General features: G+C 40.4%; 2 protein-coding genes across 3 annotated transcripts in view; both read right to left on the bottom strand.

Moving 5' to 3' along the window:
• Positions 1-11,877, bottom strand: part of celf3a (cugbp, Elav-like family member 3a) — a 56,254-nt gene extending 44,377 nt beyond the window's left edge. For both annotated transcript variants that reach the window (XM_060904932.1, XM_060904933.1), the window contains exon 1: positions 11,792-11,877. The gene's annotated coding sequence lies outside the window, so the exon portion shown is untranslated. The remainder of the gene's footprint in view (positions 1-11,791) is intronic.
• Positions 10,961-16,742, bottom strand: part of rprd2a (regulation of nuclear pre-mRNA domain containing 2a) — an 87,656-nt gene continuing 81,874 nt past the window's right edge. The window contains exons 6-10 of the mRNA XM_060904931.1: positions 15,435-15,610; positions 14,947-15,271; positions 14,631-14,855; positions 14,250-14,462; positions 10,961-13,931 (exon numbers count right to left, since the gene is read on the bottom strand). Coding sequence (XP_060760914.1) covers positions 12,184-13,931; positions 14,250-14,462; positions 14,631-14,855; positions 14,947-15,271; positions 15,435-15,610 — 2,687 coding nt within the window. The 3' untranslated portion in view covers positions 10,961-12,183. The remainder of the gene's footprint in view (positions 13,932-14,249; positions 14,463-14,630; positions 14,856-14,946; positions 15,272-15,434; positions 15,611-16,742) is intronic.

The raw sequence follows: 16,742 nt of genomic DNA, 5'->3' as shown, positions 1-16,742 counted from the left end.
ATGGCTGGCGAGGGCCTTTCTGTGCGGAGTTTGCATGTTCTCCCCGTGTCCGCGTGGGTTTCCTCCGGGTGCTTCGGTTTCCCCCACAGTCCAAAGACATGCAGGTTAGGTTAACTGGTGACTCTAAATTGACCGTAGGTGTGAATGTGAGTGTGAATGGTTGTCTGTGTCTATGTGTCAGCCCTGTGATGACCTGGCGACTTATCCAGGGTGTACCCCGCCTTTCGCCCGTAGTCAGCTGGGATAGGCTCCAGCTTGCCTGCGACCCTGTAGAAGGATAAAGCAGCTAGAGATAATGAGATGAGATGTCCAAATCAACACAAAAATGGTTAGCTGAGCAGAGTGTCAAACTTCTGCCATGGCCATCTCAGTCCCCAAACCTGAACCCCAGTGAAACCTGTGGGGTGAGCTGAAGACGAGAGAGCACAAGAGAGAACAGAGGACCCTGGATGATCTGGAGAGATTGTGTAAAGAGGAATGGTCTCCAAAGTCCTGCACTGTATCTCCAACCTTATAAAACATTACAGGAGAGACTCAGTGCTGTTTTACTGACAAAGGCAGGTTGTACAAAGTATTAAATGCAGAGGTGCCGATAATGGTGGCATGTGTTTTTGTTGAAAATTATTTCTTGATAATGAATTTTTCCTCTGTATACATTTTTCAATTAGAGGTTGGATTTCTCATTTCTTCAGTGCGAGAGAATCACCAAATCACCAAAAGGTGGATTTTTTTTCCCCTAACATTTTTTTACTAATCTTTACAAGGGGGTCCAATAAATCATAGATGGCACTGTAGCTGAATGAACAAATCCCCACAGCCACACCCCAAAAACTAGTGGAAAAACTTCCCAGAAGAGCGGAGCTTGCTTATCATAAAAGCTAAGGAGGAATAAATCTGGAATGGGATGTTTAACAAAATCACACATGGGTCTAATAGTCAGGTGTCCACGTACATTTCAGGGTTTTTTTTTTTTTGCCAGTAATCTGAAAATGCACTGTGGTGCATTTTCAGATTACTGGCAAAAAAAAAAACCCTGAAATGTAAAAACTGGATTGCTAATTTTACTAGATAGTTAAAGAGTTAAATTATTAGCAATCAAAATGTTACACAAAGTAACAGCATCAAAACATACAACCCCAATCCCACAAAAGTTGGGACTTTGTGTAAAACAAAAACAGAATGCAATGATTTGCAAATCCTTTTTGACCAATATTCAATTGAATACAAAAGACAAGACATTTAATGTTCAAACTGATAATATATTTACAAAAAAAAAGTTTATCATTCTAATTTTCTTGCCTGCAATACGTTCCAAAAAAAGTTGGGATGGGGCATGTTTACCACTGTGTCAACATGACCTTTTCTTTTAACAACACAGTAAGTGTTTATGAACTGAGGACACAAATTGCTGAAGTTTTAAACATTAGGTCTTTCCCATTCTTGCTTGATACATGACTTCAGTTGCTCAGTTGTCCAGGTTCTCGATTGTTATATTTTCTGCTTCATAACGTGCCACACATTTTCAGTGTAAGGCAGGCAGGCCAGTTTAGCACCTGCACTCATCATTAAGCCATGTTGTAACACATGCAGAATGTTGCTTGGCATTGACTTACTGGAATAAGCAGGGACATCCCTGAAAAAGCCATCTGGATGGTAGCCCATGGTCTAAAACCTGAATGTACCTTTCAGCATTAATGGAGCCTTCACAGATGTACAAGTTACCCGTGCCTTGTGCATGAACCCACTCCCATACCATCACAGATGCTGGCTTTTGAACTTTGTGCCAGTAACAATCTGGATGGTCCTTTTCCTCTTTAGCCAAGCATTTCAGATTTCCAAAAACAATTTAAAATGTGGACTCATCAGGCCACAGCACACTTTTCTACTTTGTCAGTCCATCTCAGATGAGCTTGGGCCCAGAGAATTCAGTGGTATTTCTGTATGTTGTTGATACAGTTAGGCCTAGAAATATTTGGACAGTGACACAATCTTCATGATTTGGGCTCTGCATGCCACCACACTGGATTTGAAATGAAACAACTACAACAGAATCAAAGTGCAGACTTTAAGGTTTAATTCAAGGGGTTGAACAAAAGCATATGATTAAACATGTAGGAACTGTAGCTATTTTTATACAAAACGCGCCTCATTTCAGGGGCTCAAAAGTAATTGGACAAATAAACAACCCTAAGTAAAATGCTACTTTTCAATATTTTGTTGAGAATCCTTTGCAGGCAATGACTCCCTGAAGTCTGGAACCCATGGACATCACCAAACGCTGGGTTTCCTCCTTTGTGATGCTTTGCCAGGCCTTTACTGCAGCTGTCTTCAGTTGTTGCTTGTTTGTGGGTCTTTCTGCCTTAAGTTTTGTCTTGAGCAAGTGAAATGCATGCTCGATTGGGTTGAGCTCTGGTGATTGACTCGGCCATTGCAGAATATTCCACTTCATTGCTTTAAAAAAAAAACTCCTGGGTTGCTTTTGCAGCATGTTTTGGATCATCGTCCATCTGTACTGTGAAGCGCCGTCCAATCAACTTTGCTGCATTTGGCTGAATCTGAGCAGAAAGTATATCCCTATACACTTCAGAATTCATCCGGCTGCTTCGGTCTTTTGTCACATCAATAAACACAAGTGACCCAGTGCCACTGGAAGCCATGCATGCCCATGCCATCACACTGCTTCCACCATGTTTTACAGAAGATTTGGTGTGCTTTGGATCATGAGCTGTTCCAATTCTTCTCCAAACTTTCTTCTTCCCATCATTCTGGTACAGGTTGATCTTGGTCTCATCTGTCCAAAGAATGCTGTTCCAGAACTGGGCTGGCTTCTTCAGGTGTTTTTTGGCAAAGTCAATCCTGGCCTTTCTATTTTTGAGGCTGATTAATGGTTTGCACCTTGTGGTGAATCCTTTGTATTTACTCTCATGAAGTCTTCTCTTTATGGTAGACTTAGATACTGATACACCAACTTCCTGGAGAGTGTTCTTCACTTAAGTGGATGTTGTGAAGGGTTTTTTCTTCATCATGGAAAGGATTCTGCGATCATCCACCACTGTTGTCTTCCGTGGACGTCCAGGCCTTTTTGAGTTCCCAAGCTCACCAGTGCACTCTTTTTTTTTTTTTCTCAGAATGTACCAAACCGTTGATTTGGCCACTCCTAACATTTCTGCTCTCTCTCTGATGGATTTCTTCTTTTTTTCAGCCTCAGGATGGTCTGTTTCACCTCCATTGAGAGCTCCTTTGACCGCATGTGTGTTCACAGCAACAGCTTCCAAATGCAAACGCCACACCTGGAATCAACTCCAGACCTTTTAACTGCTTAATTGATGACAGATTAACGAGGGAAGAGCCTATGCAGCCTTATTTTTTTTTTTGCGCAGCCTTCTGAGTCAATTGTCCAATTACTTTTGGTCCCTTGAAAAAGAGGCGGCTACATATTAAAGAGCTGTAATTCCTAAACCCTTGCTCCAAATTGGATGTGAATACTCTCAAATTACAGCTGAGAGTCTGCACTTTAAGCCCATATTGATTATATAATTGTATCCTGAATATGTTTCGTAAAAAGCTAAAATAACAAAACTTGTCACTGTCCAAATATTTTTGGGCCTAACTGTATATGGCTTATCAACAATGTTTTTCAGAAGTGTTTCCAAGCCCAGACAGTACAACCCTTTATACAATCACATCCGTTTTTAATGCAATGCCGCCGGAGAAATTGAAGGCACTCATTGTTGAGTTCTGTTCTTGCCCCTTACGTACAGAGATTTCTCTGGATTCTCTGAACCTTCCGATATTATGGATTGTAGATTGTGAAATCCTTAATTTCCTTGTGATTGTACATTGAGAAATGCTGTTTTTAAACTGTTGGACTATTTGGCCATACAGTTTTTCACACAGTGGTGAACCTCAAGCCCTCCTTGCTTGTGAATGACTGACCCTTTCCAATGATCAGTTACAGTGGTGCTTGAAAGTTTGTGAACCCTTTAGAATTTTCTATATAAATATGACCTAAAACATCAGATTTTCAGACAAATCCTAAAAGTAGATAAAGAGAACCCAGTTAAACAAATGAGACAAAAATATTATACTTGGTCATTTATTTATTGAGGAAAAATGATCCAATATTACATATCTGTGAGTGGCAAAAGTATGTGAAGCTTTGCTTTCAGTATCTGGTGTGACCACCTTGTACAGCAATAACTGCAACTAAATGTTTGAGGTAACTGTTGATCAGATTCTGCACATCGGCTTGGAAGAATTTTAGTCCATTCCTCTGTATAGAACAGCTCAACTCTGGGATGTTGGTGCATTTCCCCACATGAATTGCTCACACAACATTGCTGTTGGATTAAGGGCAGGGCTTTGATTTGGCCATTCCAAAACATCAACTTTAGTCTTCTTTAACCATTTTTTGGTCGAGGCACTTGTGCACTTAAGGTTGTTGGCTTACTGCATAACCCACTTTCTCTCGAGATTCAGTTCACAGACAAATGTGACATTTTTCTTGAGACTTTGCTGGAATAATTCATTGTTCCATCAATGATAGCAAGCTGTCCTGGCCCAAATACAGCAAAATAAGCCCAAACCATATCACCACCACCACATTTCACAGATAGGATAAGGTTCTTTGACGAACTGCAGTTGTTTCCTTTCTCCAAACATAACACTCCTCATTGAAACCAAAAAGTTATATTTTGGGCTTATCCATCCACAAAATCTTTTTGCAGTTGCCTTCTGGCTTGTTGACACAATATGTAACCATCTGTAGTCAGGCAGAAATGTTCTTTTTGAAGATCAGTGCCCCCTGCCATTCACACCATTGTTGTTCAGTGTTCTCCTGATGGTTAACTCAAACATTAATATCAGCCAACGTGAGAGAAGTCTTTAGCTGCTTACAAGTTAGCATGGATTCCTTTGTAACCTCACAGATTATTACATGCCAAGCTCTTGAATTTCCTGCATTTGTCTGACTGTAGATTGGTCGAGTCCATGCATTTTAGAGACTGTTTTGTGACCTTTTCCAGCCTGATGAACCTCAACAACTCTCTTTTTGAGGTCCTCAGAAATTTCTCTTGTTTGTGCCATGATACGCTTCCAGAAACGTGTTGAAGACCAGACTTTTATTTAAAGAACAGGGATCCATCAAACAGGGCACTCGCACCTGACTGTCAATTAATGGGATGACAAAGTTCATCTTCAAATTCACTGCTATTCCTTGAGGTTCATATACTATTGCCACTCACGGATAGAGTATTTGATCATTTTCCTCAATAAATAAATTACCAAGTATAATTTTCTTGTCTAATTTGCTTAACTGGGTTATTCTGATCTACTTTTAGGAACTATATGAAAATCTGATGTTTTAGGTCATATTTATGCACAAATATAGAAAATTCTTTAAAAAAAAAAAAGGTGTTTGCAAATTTTCAAGCATCACTAAGTAGTTAAGCTTTGCATGCCTGTAACCGTCACCAGAACTTTTAGATAACTGATTATGTCTATCAGTGCCTTGCCAGTGGAGCAAAGTTATGAAGTATATGGTACACTCCAATAAAACATCTCTTTGCAAGTGTAGATATCCTGAATAAAATGAACTCCGTATTTCTCATTACGAGATTACTATACAACCAATCTCAAACCTATTTCCATACGTTTACTAATTTCTGCCAAAAAAAACCCCTAACTTTTTTTTAAAGGCTTAATCTTTTGTTTAAACACAGAAATATTAGTTAAATATACCTCTATGCAAGAAAGATATATTTACTGGCTAAGATGCAGGTTTCTGCCGCATAGAGAAACCATTTGACCACCAACAGTCATAGCTGATTTTATTCCAGTAAAATTCTTTTGGGTTTTAAGGCTCAAAACATTTCAGGTTTACGAAGATCCGCACAAGCAATTAATTAAATAGTGTTAAATAGGGTCTAAACATCTGGCATGTTTTTCCCCACGTTCTGTAATTCTCTTAACCTCTGATAACTAAACAGTTAATTAAAAGTAGGTAGAAATTGACATTGCTCAATACAAATAAACTCCATAGAAAAATATTCCTCCTTCCAGCACAGCCTTTTGTACTCAACTCTGACTCAAGCCTCGTGGCAAGCTCTAATTTTAGTCGCAAGCATATTTGTATATATTTATACTACAAATATAGGATTCCATTACTTTAACAGTGTAATTCCTATGAAAGCAATTTCACATAAAAAGGGCATAAACACATCACTCTTGGTACATGGTCATTAGGTTGTTAGTTGGGGAATGAGAATTGGTCCTCATTCTGCCTCAAAACAGCATGTACGGTATTTCAATGTATTCCAGTTTAAAAACATTATTCCAAAAATAAAAAAGCATCACAAGTCCATGGGCTGCTTTGTAATGCTTCCAGAAATTATCAAGAAGCCACAATTAAGTCTCTGTAGGACTCGAGTTTTTGTTTTTAAATACATGTACAGTTGAGAAAGTGGCGAAAAGGAGAATGCTTTCTCATGATTTTCTCAGTGAGATTAAAAAAAAAACCACACCTGCTGAACTTTGCTTAAAGGAAAAGTACTCCGATGGCAGATAGCCTAATTGCACTACCACATGGCCACTGATCCCTGTGAAGAATTCAGCCAGAGTACGCACCATGACGTTCTGAAAACGTTTGGGCAAAATGATCCAGAATAAATTTTAGTGAAAAAAAAAAAAGTTTGTCGATTTTTATTACTGAACTTACACTAGCGCAGTGAGAGAAGATGGTAAACAAGTCATCCATGCAAAATTGCAGTTACATTTGCAGGAATAGGACTCCAACTTGCACTTCAAAACACTCGGCCCTTAGAGTGATCCTTGTAATATTTCATTTCATCTCATTATCTCTAGCCGCTTTATCCTTCTACAGGGTCGCAGGCAAGCTGGAGCCTATCCCAGCTGACTACGGGCGAAAGGCGGGGTACACCCTGGACAAGTCGCCAGGTCATCACAGGGCTGACACATAGACACAGACAACCATTCACACTCACATTCACACCTACGGTCAATTTAGAGTCACCAGTTAACCTAACCTGCATGTCTTTGGACTGTGGGGGAAACCGGAGCACCCGGAGGAAACCCACGCGGACACGGGGAGAACATGCAAACTCCGCACAGAAAGGCCCTCGCCGGCCCCGGGGCTCGAACCCAGGACCTTCTTGCTGTGAGGCGACAGCGCTAACCACTACACCACCGTGCCGCCCCCTTGTAATATTTATTTCCTTAAAAAAAAAAAAAACACCCTACACAAGTTTCCCTCATGACTCCATTTATATATCAAACACCACCGACAATATTAACTAAATTTAATGTTGTTTAACTAAATTAAGGAATTTCCACATTAACTAAATTGATAACTGACCAAAAATATTTTAAGGGTTTTTATTTCATTTGTTTATTAAATTTTAGCCTTTCAACCGTCTGAACATGATTGTTTTCACAACTAGAAATTTTCAAAATCACTGATTTTCTCCACAAGCAGGCCTGCTTTCATTTCAGTGTGTATATATAGACTGCAAAGTTTATAATCAACTGCAATTTCATCTGTAAACAACAAACGTAAAAAATAAATAAAGCCACGACAAAGTTAATTAATTAAAAACACACACACACAAGCACCAATGAGGCGGCCAATCATCTCAGCAGGGCATAATTGGCATCGAGACTTCATGTTATTTTGTTAAGGGCATTAACTGTATGTGCACTCAGCCAATTTCGTGTCAACTGACCAAATACTGACTGACGCATGAGCTCGCTGTGTCCGGTGGATTTGTTGCCAAATTCAATAGACTGGAACAGACAAACAGGTTTTACAAATACCAAATCCATGAGATATCTTTTGTGAGGCTTTGTCTGAAGATCATTTGTGCCAAATTTGGTGAAAATTTTTTTTGAATCTTTTGATAAAATCCAATTTGGCAACTGGAGCAATTATGCTGACAAGTAGCCATGTCTCAACCTTGAGACCTCCCACACTATCACCAGATAAGTATTTTATTTCAGGCAAAGAGATCAAGTTATTGTCCAAAACAGATTTTTTGCTTATTGCAATACCCCCAGCCATCAAACAATTTTTTTTTTTTTGTGCTTCCTGAAAATCAGTGCCGAGTCCATGTACCAAGTTTGATGTTGATGCAGTAGACCACTGCCAAATTATGACCTCACTTCCTGTTTGGTGGCTTCACTGCTGAATTTGATCAGCTGTGACAGACGAAGCCTTTCAGAAATCAAAAAGCCAACAAATAACTTGTGAGAATTGATCTGAAGATAATACGCATTAAATTTGGTGAAGATGAGAAAATTTGTGGCCTGTTACCACAACTTTCAACTTTTCAATAAAATCCGATATGGCAGCTGCATCAATTAGGCTGACATGACAAATTGCCATGTCTCGGTCTTGGGACTTCCCACAATATTACCAGTCACAAAAATTATTTAAGGCAAACATCAACAGCTATTGGCCAAAACGCAGTTCTGCGTATTGTAGCCCCCCAGGGTCAAATGAGGTTGTTTTTTTTTTTAAAGCTTCCTCAGAATGGGGACCCCAGTCCACATACCAAGTCTGGTTTTGATGTGTTAAAGCAGAGTTATGACCTCACCACCATTTTTGATCAACTATAATGGACAAAGGCTTTTATCTCTGGCTTGGAATCTCCCAAAACACAGCCACACTCAAAAAGAAGTCCGGAGTCTGTGTACCATGCTTGGTGCCCATACGTATATCAACCATTGTCGAGATATGACCTCACTTCCCACTGGGTAGCTTTGCCACAGATTTCAACTTGCTGTAAGGGACAAAGGGTTTCAAAATTAAAAATCCAAATGATAACTTTTGCGAGTCTTGGTCTGAAGATCATCTGCAGCATATTTGGTGAAAATTGAACAAAATTTGTGGACTGTCAAACTTAATTTTTCATAAAACGCAATAAAGGTGGAAATTGATGGTGACTGGCCCCCAATTAGTGAAAACAGCTTAACCTCCTAGGGCCTAGTGGTCACATACTTGGACAGCACTTTTTAGAAATTCAGAACAAGAATCCACATATGTGGACATACTTTTTCTCAAAAAGTGCATCTTATCAAAGATGATGCTTAGTTTTTATTCTAATCAGGTTCTAATAAGCCCAAATAGCAAAAAGAAAAAAAAAATGCATGTAAAAAAAAAAAAACAGCTTGGGTCTTAGGAGGTTAAAGCTGTCAAAACCAAACGGGCAGAAATTTGTACTTGGCCGAGTAGCTCACTGAAGAAAGTACTCAAAAATATCTTAACTCGCCACATTTTAAAACTAAATTTAAGTTGCTCATAAACAGTTTGTGTACCTGATATTTTTACCTTTGTGTAATGCATTTGAAAGATCACGAACCAGTGAACGTAAACTTACTTACACTTAATTTCATATGTATTAACAAATGTGCTACATCTTCACTTTAATACATTCACAGTTGTATCGTGTTTTTGCAGATTTTCGATCTCGAAAACTGAATTCTAAGGAAAACTGCATGGTTCAATTAGGATTCTGGCAGCAATCCATTTCGAGACATGGTCCGTGGAGCTTCAATTCCAACATTTCAATTTCTTTTTGATTTTAAGTGTAAATGTTTACTGATGTTAAGAGCCCCTCAAACAGTTGTGTGAATTGTTGATTTCCAAATGCAACACTCCCCCTCCCCCAAATGCAGGGTTTTACATTAGGGTAAGCGGATATTTCATCTTGATATTGTTTTTCGTTAAAGGTGGTATGAATCAAAAACCAAGAGCAAGATCTAACATATGACCATCCAAATTCTGTAATGGTGCCAAACTAAGTTCATCATTCTTGATTTATCACCAGTTAATGAGCTCTCCAGTTTAGTTATATATATTTCAAAGCCAGCTCAATGCTCTTTATTAAAACACCCAAGATTGCTCAGGTTATCCAAGATTATTGCTACAAAGCACTATTTGAAGTGAGTTAAAATTTAAGACCAAGTTGAGAGCTAATAGACGCACCAAGTACGAATACTCCAATAATGAACTGTTGGTTTTATTCATCTATTAGGTACACTCTTTAGCAAAAAGGATTTTTCGGGGTCCTTTAAGGTTGCTTAACTAAAATCCCATTTAGCTTGAGTAAAAGAAGAGTGTACTTCGTGACACTCAGCGACTTTACACAGCACATACCACATGATGTACTTGGTGATCATAGTTTGGAGGTTGACAGTCAGATTTGAATATACAAAGTATTTGGTAATGTATTTATAAATTTGTTTAACAAATTTATGAGGCAGCCTTTAAACACATTTGTATCCTTAACTTTGACTGCCATGACGACTCGAGTGGTGCATTTTTCATCTGAATGGCTTTTACATTTAATTATATAGAACTTTGAATAAATCTGTGGATTTGTTTTCTGCAATTTATGAACAGATGTCTAGACACGGTCATGAAGGTTTTTTTTTTTTTCTACTTTTAACATACACTTCCAGCATGCTCTCTCAGTAAAGATTGTACAGCTAATCCCATTTTTTTCTATGTTCAAATCTATAAAAACCTTTCTAGTTTAAAATAAAAAGCAAATTGATTTTAGCACAGTTTACGTTCAGTCTTGAGGCCTTGTCTTATCTTTAAATGAGAAGTCAAACAAAAATTAGTGTTTCTCATACATCAGATTTTTTTTTTTTTCTTAGCTTTGTTCAAGTGTGCTCCAGTTTGTTTGGACTTTTTTTTTTGGCAACCTCAAACATTAAGCATGCTGCACTGCCTGGTGCACAAATCATATTTACAAGTACGGATGTATAGTTTTAGGATTTAGCTAAGTTCAAGAAAATTATTGTAGGTAGGTATGAAATTAGTTCCAAAAAAAAAAAAAAAAATGTATGTAAACCAGAGAAAGCAGCCTTCTGATGTATAGCGAAGATGAAATGACTCGGACACACCATGGTTGAGAAACAGTGCACTCTCCCATGGAGGTTTTTTTTCCCAAAAACATTTTTATTGAAGTCAGTACAGTGATGACGCTAGAGGAACTGGAGAATGGGGGTAAATGTTGATTCAGGCTCCACGACAGAATAAGTTCTTCTCTTCAGCATCTTCATTCAGTGTAGAAAATTTGATTATTCCTTTAAACTCCACTCCTACCAAACACACACACACACACCCCTCACTCACACGGCTCGCTCAGCATGTCCCGAACTCTCGAAAGGCGATCCCAAAACTTGAACGGCGGTAAACGATGTACTTAAACGATGATATTGACATGGAACACATGTCAAATCGCCAAAACTTTAGGTTGAGACTCAATGGATTACAGTTTGCCTGTTACCCAAGTAGAAATTAGTCTACTCAAAGCAACTGTACATCCAGGTTTAATTCATGTACAAAACATATGAGCAAGTGAAACAAATTTAAACAGAAAAATCACAGTTAAATTTTTTTTTTTAAATGCAAATAGTTTAGACCAGCCCTGCACATCATCTGCTCTGGATATCTTAAAATTAAGCACAGTTTAACAATTTCCCTGCCTACTTAGTTCCCTGTAAGTAACTGATGAAATGGATGAGCTGGATCTATGCAGGGGAAACCGCAAACTGCTTTCCAAGAGCAGATGATGTGCACTTCTGGTATAGACGGATAGATACACCTGTTCAGGCACAGACCCAAAGACAGGCATACATTCACACAAGTGCTCACGCAAACACACAAAGGAAGGATGGAGGACTAGAATCAAACCATTCCAAACACTGGCTTAGAACTGTGAATAAAAATAAATGGCAAAGAACAATCAAATAAAAGTATAACCACCTCATTTTCTCTTTAGCTTGCATTTTCATGGCTGCTCCACCTGCATGATCCATCTTCTCTCCAGGATTCCTGTAGCAATTCTCTTCATTCTTCTACTTCAGCCATCTTTTTCTCCTCCATTCTCTTGCTGACTTGGCTCTCGTTACATGATGACACAGCCACGCCCCTTCACAGCCCATGCAAAGATCAAAGCTCTTTCTGCAATTCAGGACAGAGCACAGACCCTCAAACTGCACGAGACCACAGGGTTCTTTCATACATGGACTGACTGTCAGAGTAAATAGTCAGAGTAGATATTCAGAGTGTAATCTAATGAAGCCTAGTGGAAGCTTGGCGCTGCATGGTTGTCAGCACGTAAATCTTGTTCTTTAGCATTTGGATGTGCTAACAGTTCAGTACCGTGGTGGCAGAAAAGGTCTTTTCGGAGGATAAAACGGACCTGCAGGTCTTGGAGGGCCTCCAAAAGGAGGACCATGTCTCTTCCCTCTCTGGAATAGTGGCTCACTGGGATGAGGAATACGTGGTGGCGGAGGACGATGGAGAGGTCTCTGTGGTGGGTAGTGACCAGGCCGTGGAGGACGATAGTGATGCGGTGGAGGAGTCCTATGCTCGAATCGAGGACGTAATCTAGGTTCTGGATGGTGCAGTGGTAAAGCTCTCTCTTCAGGATAAAATGGGAGCGTATGAGGCGGAGGAGAGCTGCAAGGGGGCACATCACAGTGTGGGTCCACATAGGCATCCTCAGATAGAGCATGTGAAGGACTAGGAGCCTCACAGTACTCCTGTACAGTAGATGGGGGACTTGGACGGGGCATAACAGGGCGCTGCTGATTGTGTACAGGGATTCTGGGACGATGATTCAAGTCCACAGGGCCATTCCGGGGGCCCAGACGAACAGGATGTGGTGCAACTGCACAATGCTGAGGCCCTGGCATGCTCAGATGGGGACGTAAAGGCTCTTTGACTGGGATCCGATTGAGGAGACGTTCATCATAATCATCATGAGGAACGGCATTTGTTGAGAGATACACCGGGATATCACCGCCAGCCTGTGCATTGTCGGCAATATTTGTCAGCTTAACAGGATCTTTGATTCCACCTCCCACTGGAGGGAGAAAGTCCTGAGGAGGAGGAGGTGGAAGCTTAGGGATTGGTGGAGGGGGTGGTAATGGGGTGTTGAAGAAAGGTGCAGGACTGGTATCATGTCCATGTTCCTCAGATTGGTGCGGTTTTCCTTTATATAATTCAGAGCTGGTACCAGCACGCTGCTTTTGATCATGTCCACGAGCATCACAATACCAGCCATCATTTGCCAAGCTAGTATTGTCTGCTCCAGTATTGGACAATGGTGTTTCGACACTTATTCGCTCCAGGGTCTCATTATTTTTATTTGAGTTCTGATTCTTGTCTGCCATTGACGATTCAGCATGCTGAGGATGCCCCGTTTCTATAAGCGGTATCCCTGAACTTGGGAATTCTTGTTTTACTGTAAAGTTCCTCTGGTAGCGATTTCCGCTATGCTGTAACCCAGGGCCATATTGCACAATGTGCCTGTTCTGCTCTTGCCAGGAATCATTAGCGTACGTGGACACGGGCAGTCCACTGACCGCTACAAGTGCAGAAGCAGCTGTTGAAGCCGTTTGCAGAGGTCTTCCTTGATACAAGAATGGCTGTACTGCAGGTTCATCCATGACCTCATCTTGAGTTGGTGTTGCACCAGACTCATCCCTCACAGGAGTTCCCCCTAGGTTTTCTGTGCTCGCTGAAGGACTATCAACAGCTTTAGTCCAGGGAAGAACAGGTGGGAAACCCATACTTAAGCCTCTCAACCCTGGATTCCCCTGAAGGAAACCATCAATTTTGGAGTCCAATGTAGAGGTGACAGAAATAACTGGCTGTTCTATGTCTTCCTCTGCTTCATTCTGAAGATCTCTGGTCTGAATAGTGGTGGGAGATAGAGAAGACTGGAGCATCACATCTGTCTGAGCGGTAGAGCTGCTCATCACCGTAAGAGCAGGTGGCACGGGATTGGTATTGGGAGAGGCATGGGTTTTATGAGTGGGGTCTGGGGATGGGTCCAAATGTGAGTCTGAAGGAGTGGAGTTTACTGTTGTCTGATTGTTCAGGAAGGAAGACAGTCCTGAATGAGAGCGAAAGAAAAAAGAAGGGGGAGGCATTAGTAAACAAAGCTCAACTGATCAACCAATCTGATTTGGGCAAGATTCTCCATTGGGAAATACTCTCTTGTACCTCAAACCAAACTTCCAGATCAAATTAATGATTGCATACTGCCACAGACTGGGAGAGCTGCATTTCATGAGCTTAAGTCTCATGAAACAAGGTCCAAGTTTGCACAATCACCACATCAAGAGTTTTATTTGCATATCAAATAGATTTCTCAATGTTTTTTTTGTTTTTAACAAAACAAAACAAAACAAAAAAAACCTCAATTTCATACCCTGAAAGCCCATCCCCTGTCCTTGGGTTTTAGACAAGACGTTTAGCAGGGTGCTCGGGCTGATGTCCACCTTGGATAGTATTTTGGCCAGCGAGTTAGATGCAGGAACAGCTGGCAAGGAAGAGACTGTGGGGCTCTTGAGTGTTGAACTGGTTGAAGAAAGACTGCTTGAAGTACTGGTGGATGATCGAAATGGTGGGCTTACTCCTGTAGCTGGGGGGTAAAAGATAGACAAAAGCTGGTGATATAGCTCCAGATACCCCTAAACAAAATCAAATATTCCACTACTTGTTTACTATTGTAGTTTGAGTTCTCACTGTTAAAATAGATTTAGTGGGTCAGTATTTCCACTTCTATAGGATGCATTTGTAATGGCCTTACCAGTGTTCTTCATGACATTTGTGAGCGTGCTAATAATAGAGCTGATTTTGCCCAAATCCACACCAGCCAGATTCATGGGAAGAGTCCCTGTTGTTGGGGTTGTGGTTGGAGTTGTGGTTTCATCCTCCACCGCAGCCTGACTGATTTGAGATGGTTCAGTGACACTAAGAGCCAGGGTCTGACTGGACACACTATCAGGGACAGGTTGCTCTGTTCTTTCTTCTACTGTGGGGTCAAAAAACAGCAAAGAAACCTCGTCATATTTGGTTCACAAATCCTCCAAATGCAGGAGATGCTTTACAATATTTCCTCTTACCGATGATCTCTGGTTCTACTAACTCCTCAACATCTGAGAGTTCCATGTCTTCTACATCACGGTTGTCTTTGTCCCCAGGGGATGAGAGTGGACTAGGAGCATCACCTATAGCGATCAGGTCCTCCTCCATTGCCTGACCATCCAGCTCTGGGTCTGGGGTACTAATTTGGGTTAAGCCATGGAAGGGTGACTCAGAACCCGTGGGGGATGGAGCATCCTCAGAAGGAGAAGGGATTGGTGAGTCATTTGGGTCAGGTAAAGAAGCTTTGAGTGCATCCAGTTTCTTCTTGAGATGCAACACTCGGTTGGCAAAAGTCTGATAGGCCTAAGGAAATGCAGTGTGGGTTTTTTTTCCCCAAAGTCAGCTTACATAATGGAAAGACTTATTTTTATAACAAATTGTTTTCATTTATATTGAACTCACAGATGCATTGGACTAAACTTAAAGATCGACAATTTTATCCCAATAGACTACCAACATGACTTACATTGGTCACAATCTTGACCTCTTTGTACTGCATCTCATAGAAAATGTCAGCATTCTCCAGAGCCTCAATCAGAGGAGGTCCTTTTTTCACTTCTTCATCCAGAAAGGCTACAAAGTCCTGCAGTTTTGCACTACCGTCTTCAAAATCTTTAGAAAAACGTTTGCCACCTGCTTTATCTAAAAAGAATAAAGGAATGCAGAACAATAATATTTAATTTCACATAAAAGCATGATTATCCAAGGTACAGTACCCAGCGCTCGAAACTAACGGTGTCCCGACGTCCCGGGGACCATAAAAAATGTCATCGGGACACAAAATTATCATGTCTGGGACAATCCCGGGACAATGGAAAAAAATAGATCTAGAAAAAAAGTTCTACATTAATATTATTTACAAAGCCGTAACACATACGTAGACATTCACCTAATTTGTCAATTTTAATTTTAAAACGTTAACAGCGAAAAATACATAGTAGCTACACTTTCGATGCACCTGCATCCGTAGGCTACAGAGCAGCGCATTCTGTTCTAGAACCTTCGGCCGGAGTCCGCATTATATGGACTTGGAATGGAATTGCTACCGCACACGCTGCGCCGACTCTTGCCAGAACAAAAATGCTGAAGTGGTTGAAGCGGACCGACCGCGGGGAAGAAACTGAAAGCCCAGACATAACGTCTCCGGGACCTTCAGGATCCAAAGTGTCATCGCCTGGTCTGCAGGCAACGCTAGCAACTGAATGAACTTAATGAACACTGTTAGACACGTTATAAAATACAACAGGAATGATGTGGATGATATTGACGGAAGATACCGTTCAACAGAATAAGTGAGTTTTCTTGGTGTCTTTCTAGTTCAGAAAGTTTAGTCAGTCAGCAGCACAACTAGGCTCGGACCTGGCACTATGTTGATGTTGCTAACATTTGCACTCGGCAGCGAAAGTTCATAAAATGGATAACGGAAAGTTCATAAAAATGGATAACGGTAATGGATAACGGAAAGTTCATAAAAATGGATAACGGTCATGGTGAAAATTATAAGTTGGCTTTATAAGTGCCAACAGATATTCAAGGTATAAGTAGATGAAATGAACATAAAAGGGGTCTTATTTTCAACTAAAGTGTACTGCAGATGTAGGGAGTTGAAACATTTTCTGAATGAGCTAGTTGGCCCCTTTAAATAAACGAGTATCTATTAATACAGTGAGATCGCCAAAGTTTAATAAACTGAAAATGCAATAACTGTAATTTTGAAGTAGATGATGTATAAGACATGTGTCGCTTGTGTCTTGTGACTTATTGTAAAAATGAT

Source organism: Neoarius graeffei, chromosome 22 (genome assembly GCF_027579695.1).
Source record: "Neoarius graeffei isolate fNeoGra1 chromosome 22, fNeoGra1.pri, whole genome shotgun sequence".
In the NCBI taxonomy this organism is placed as follows: Eukaryota; Metazoa; Chordata; class Actinopteri; order Siluriformes; family Ariidae; genus Neoarius; species Neoarius graeffei.
This window is presented reverse-complemented; position numbering and strand designations above follow the sequence as displayed.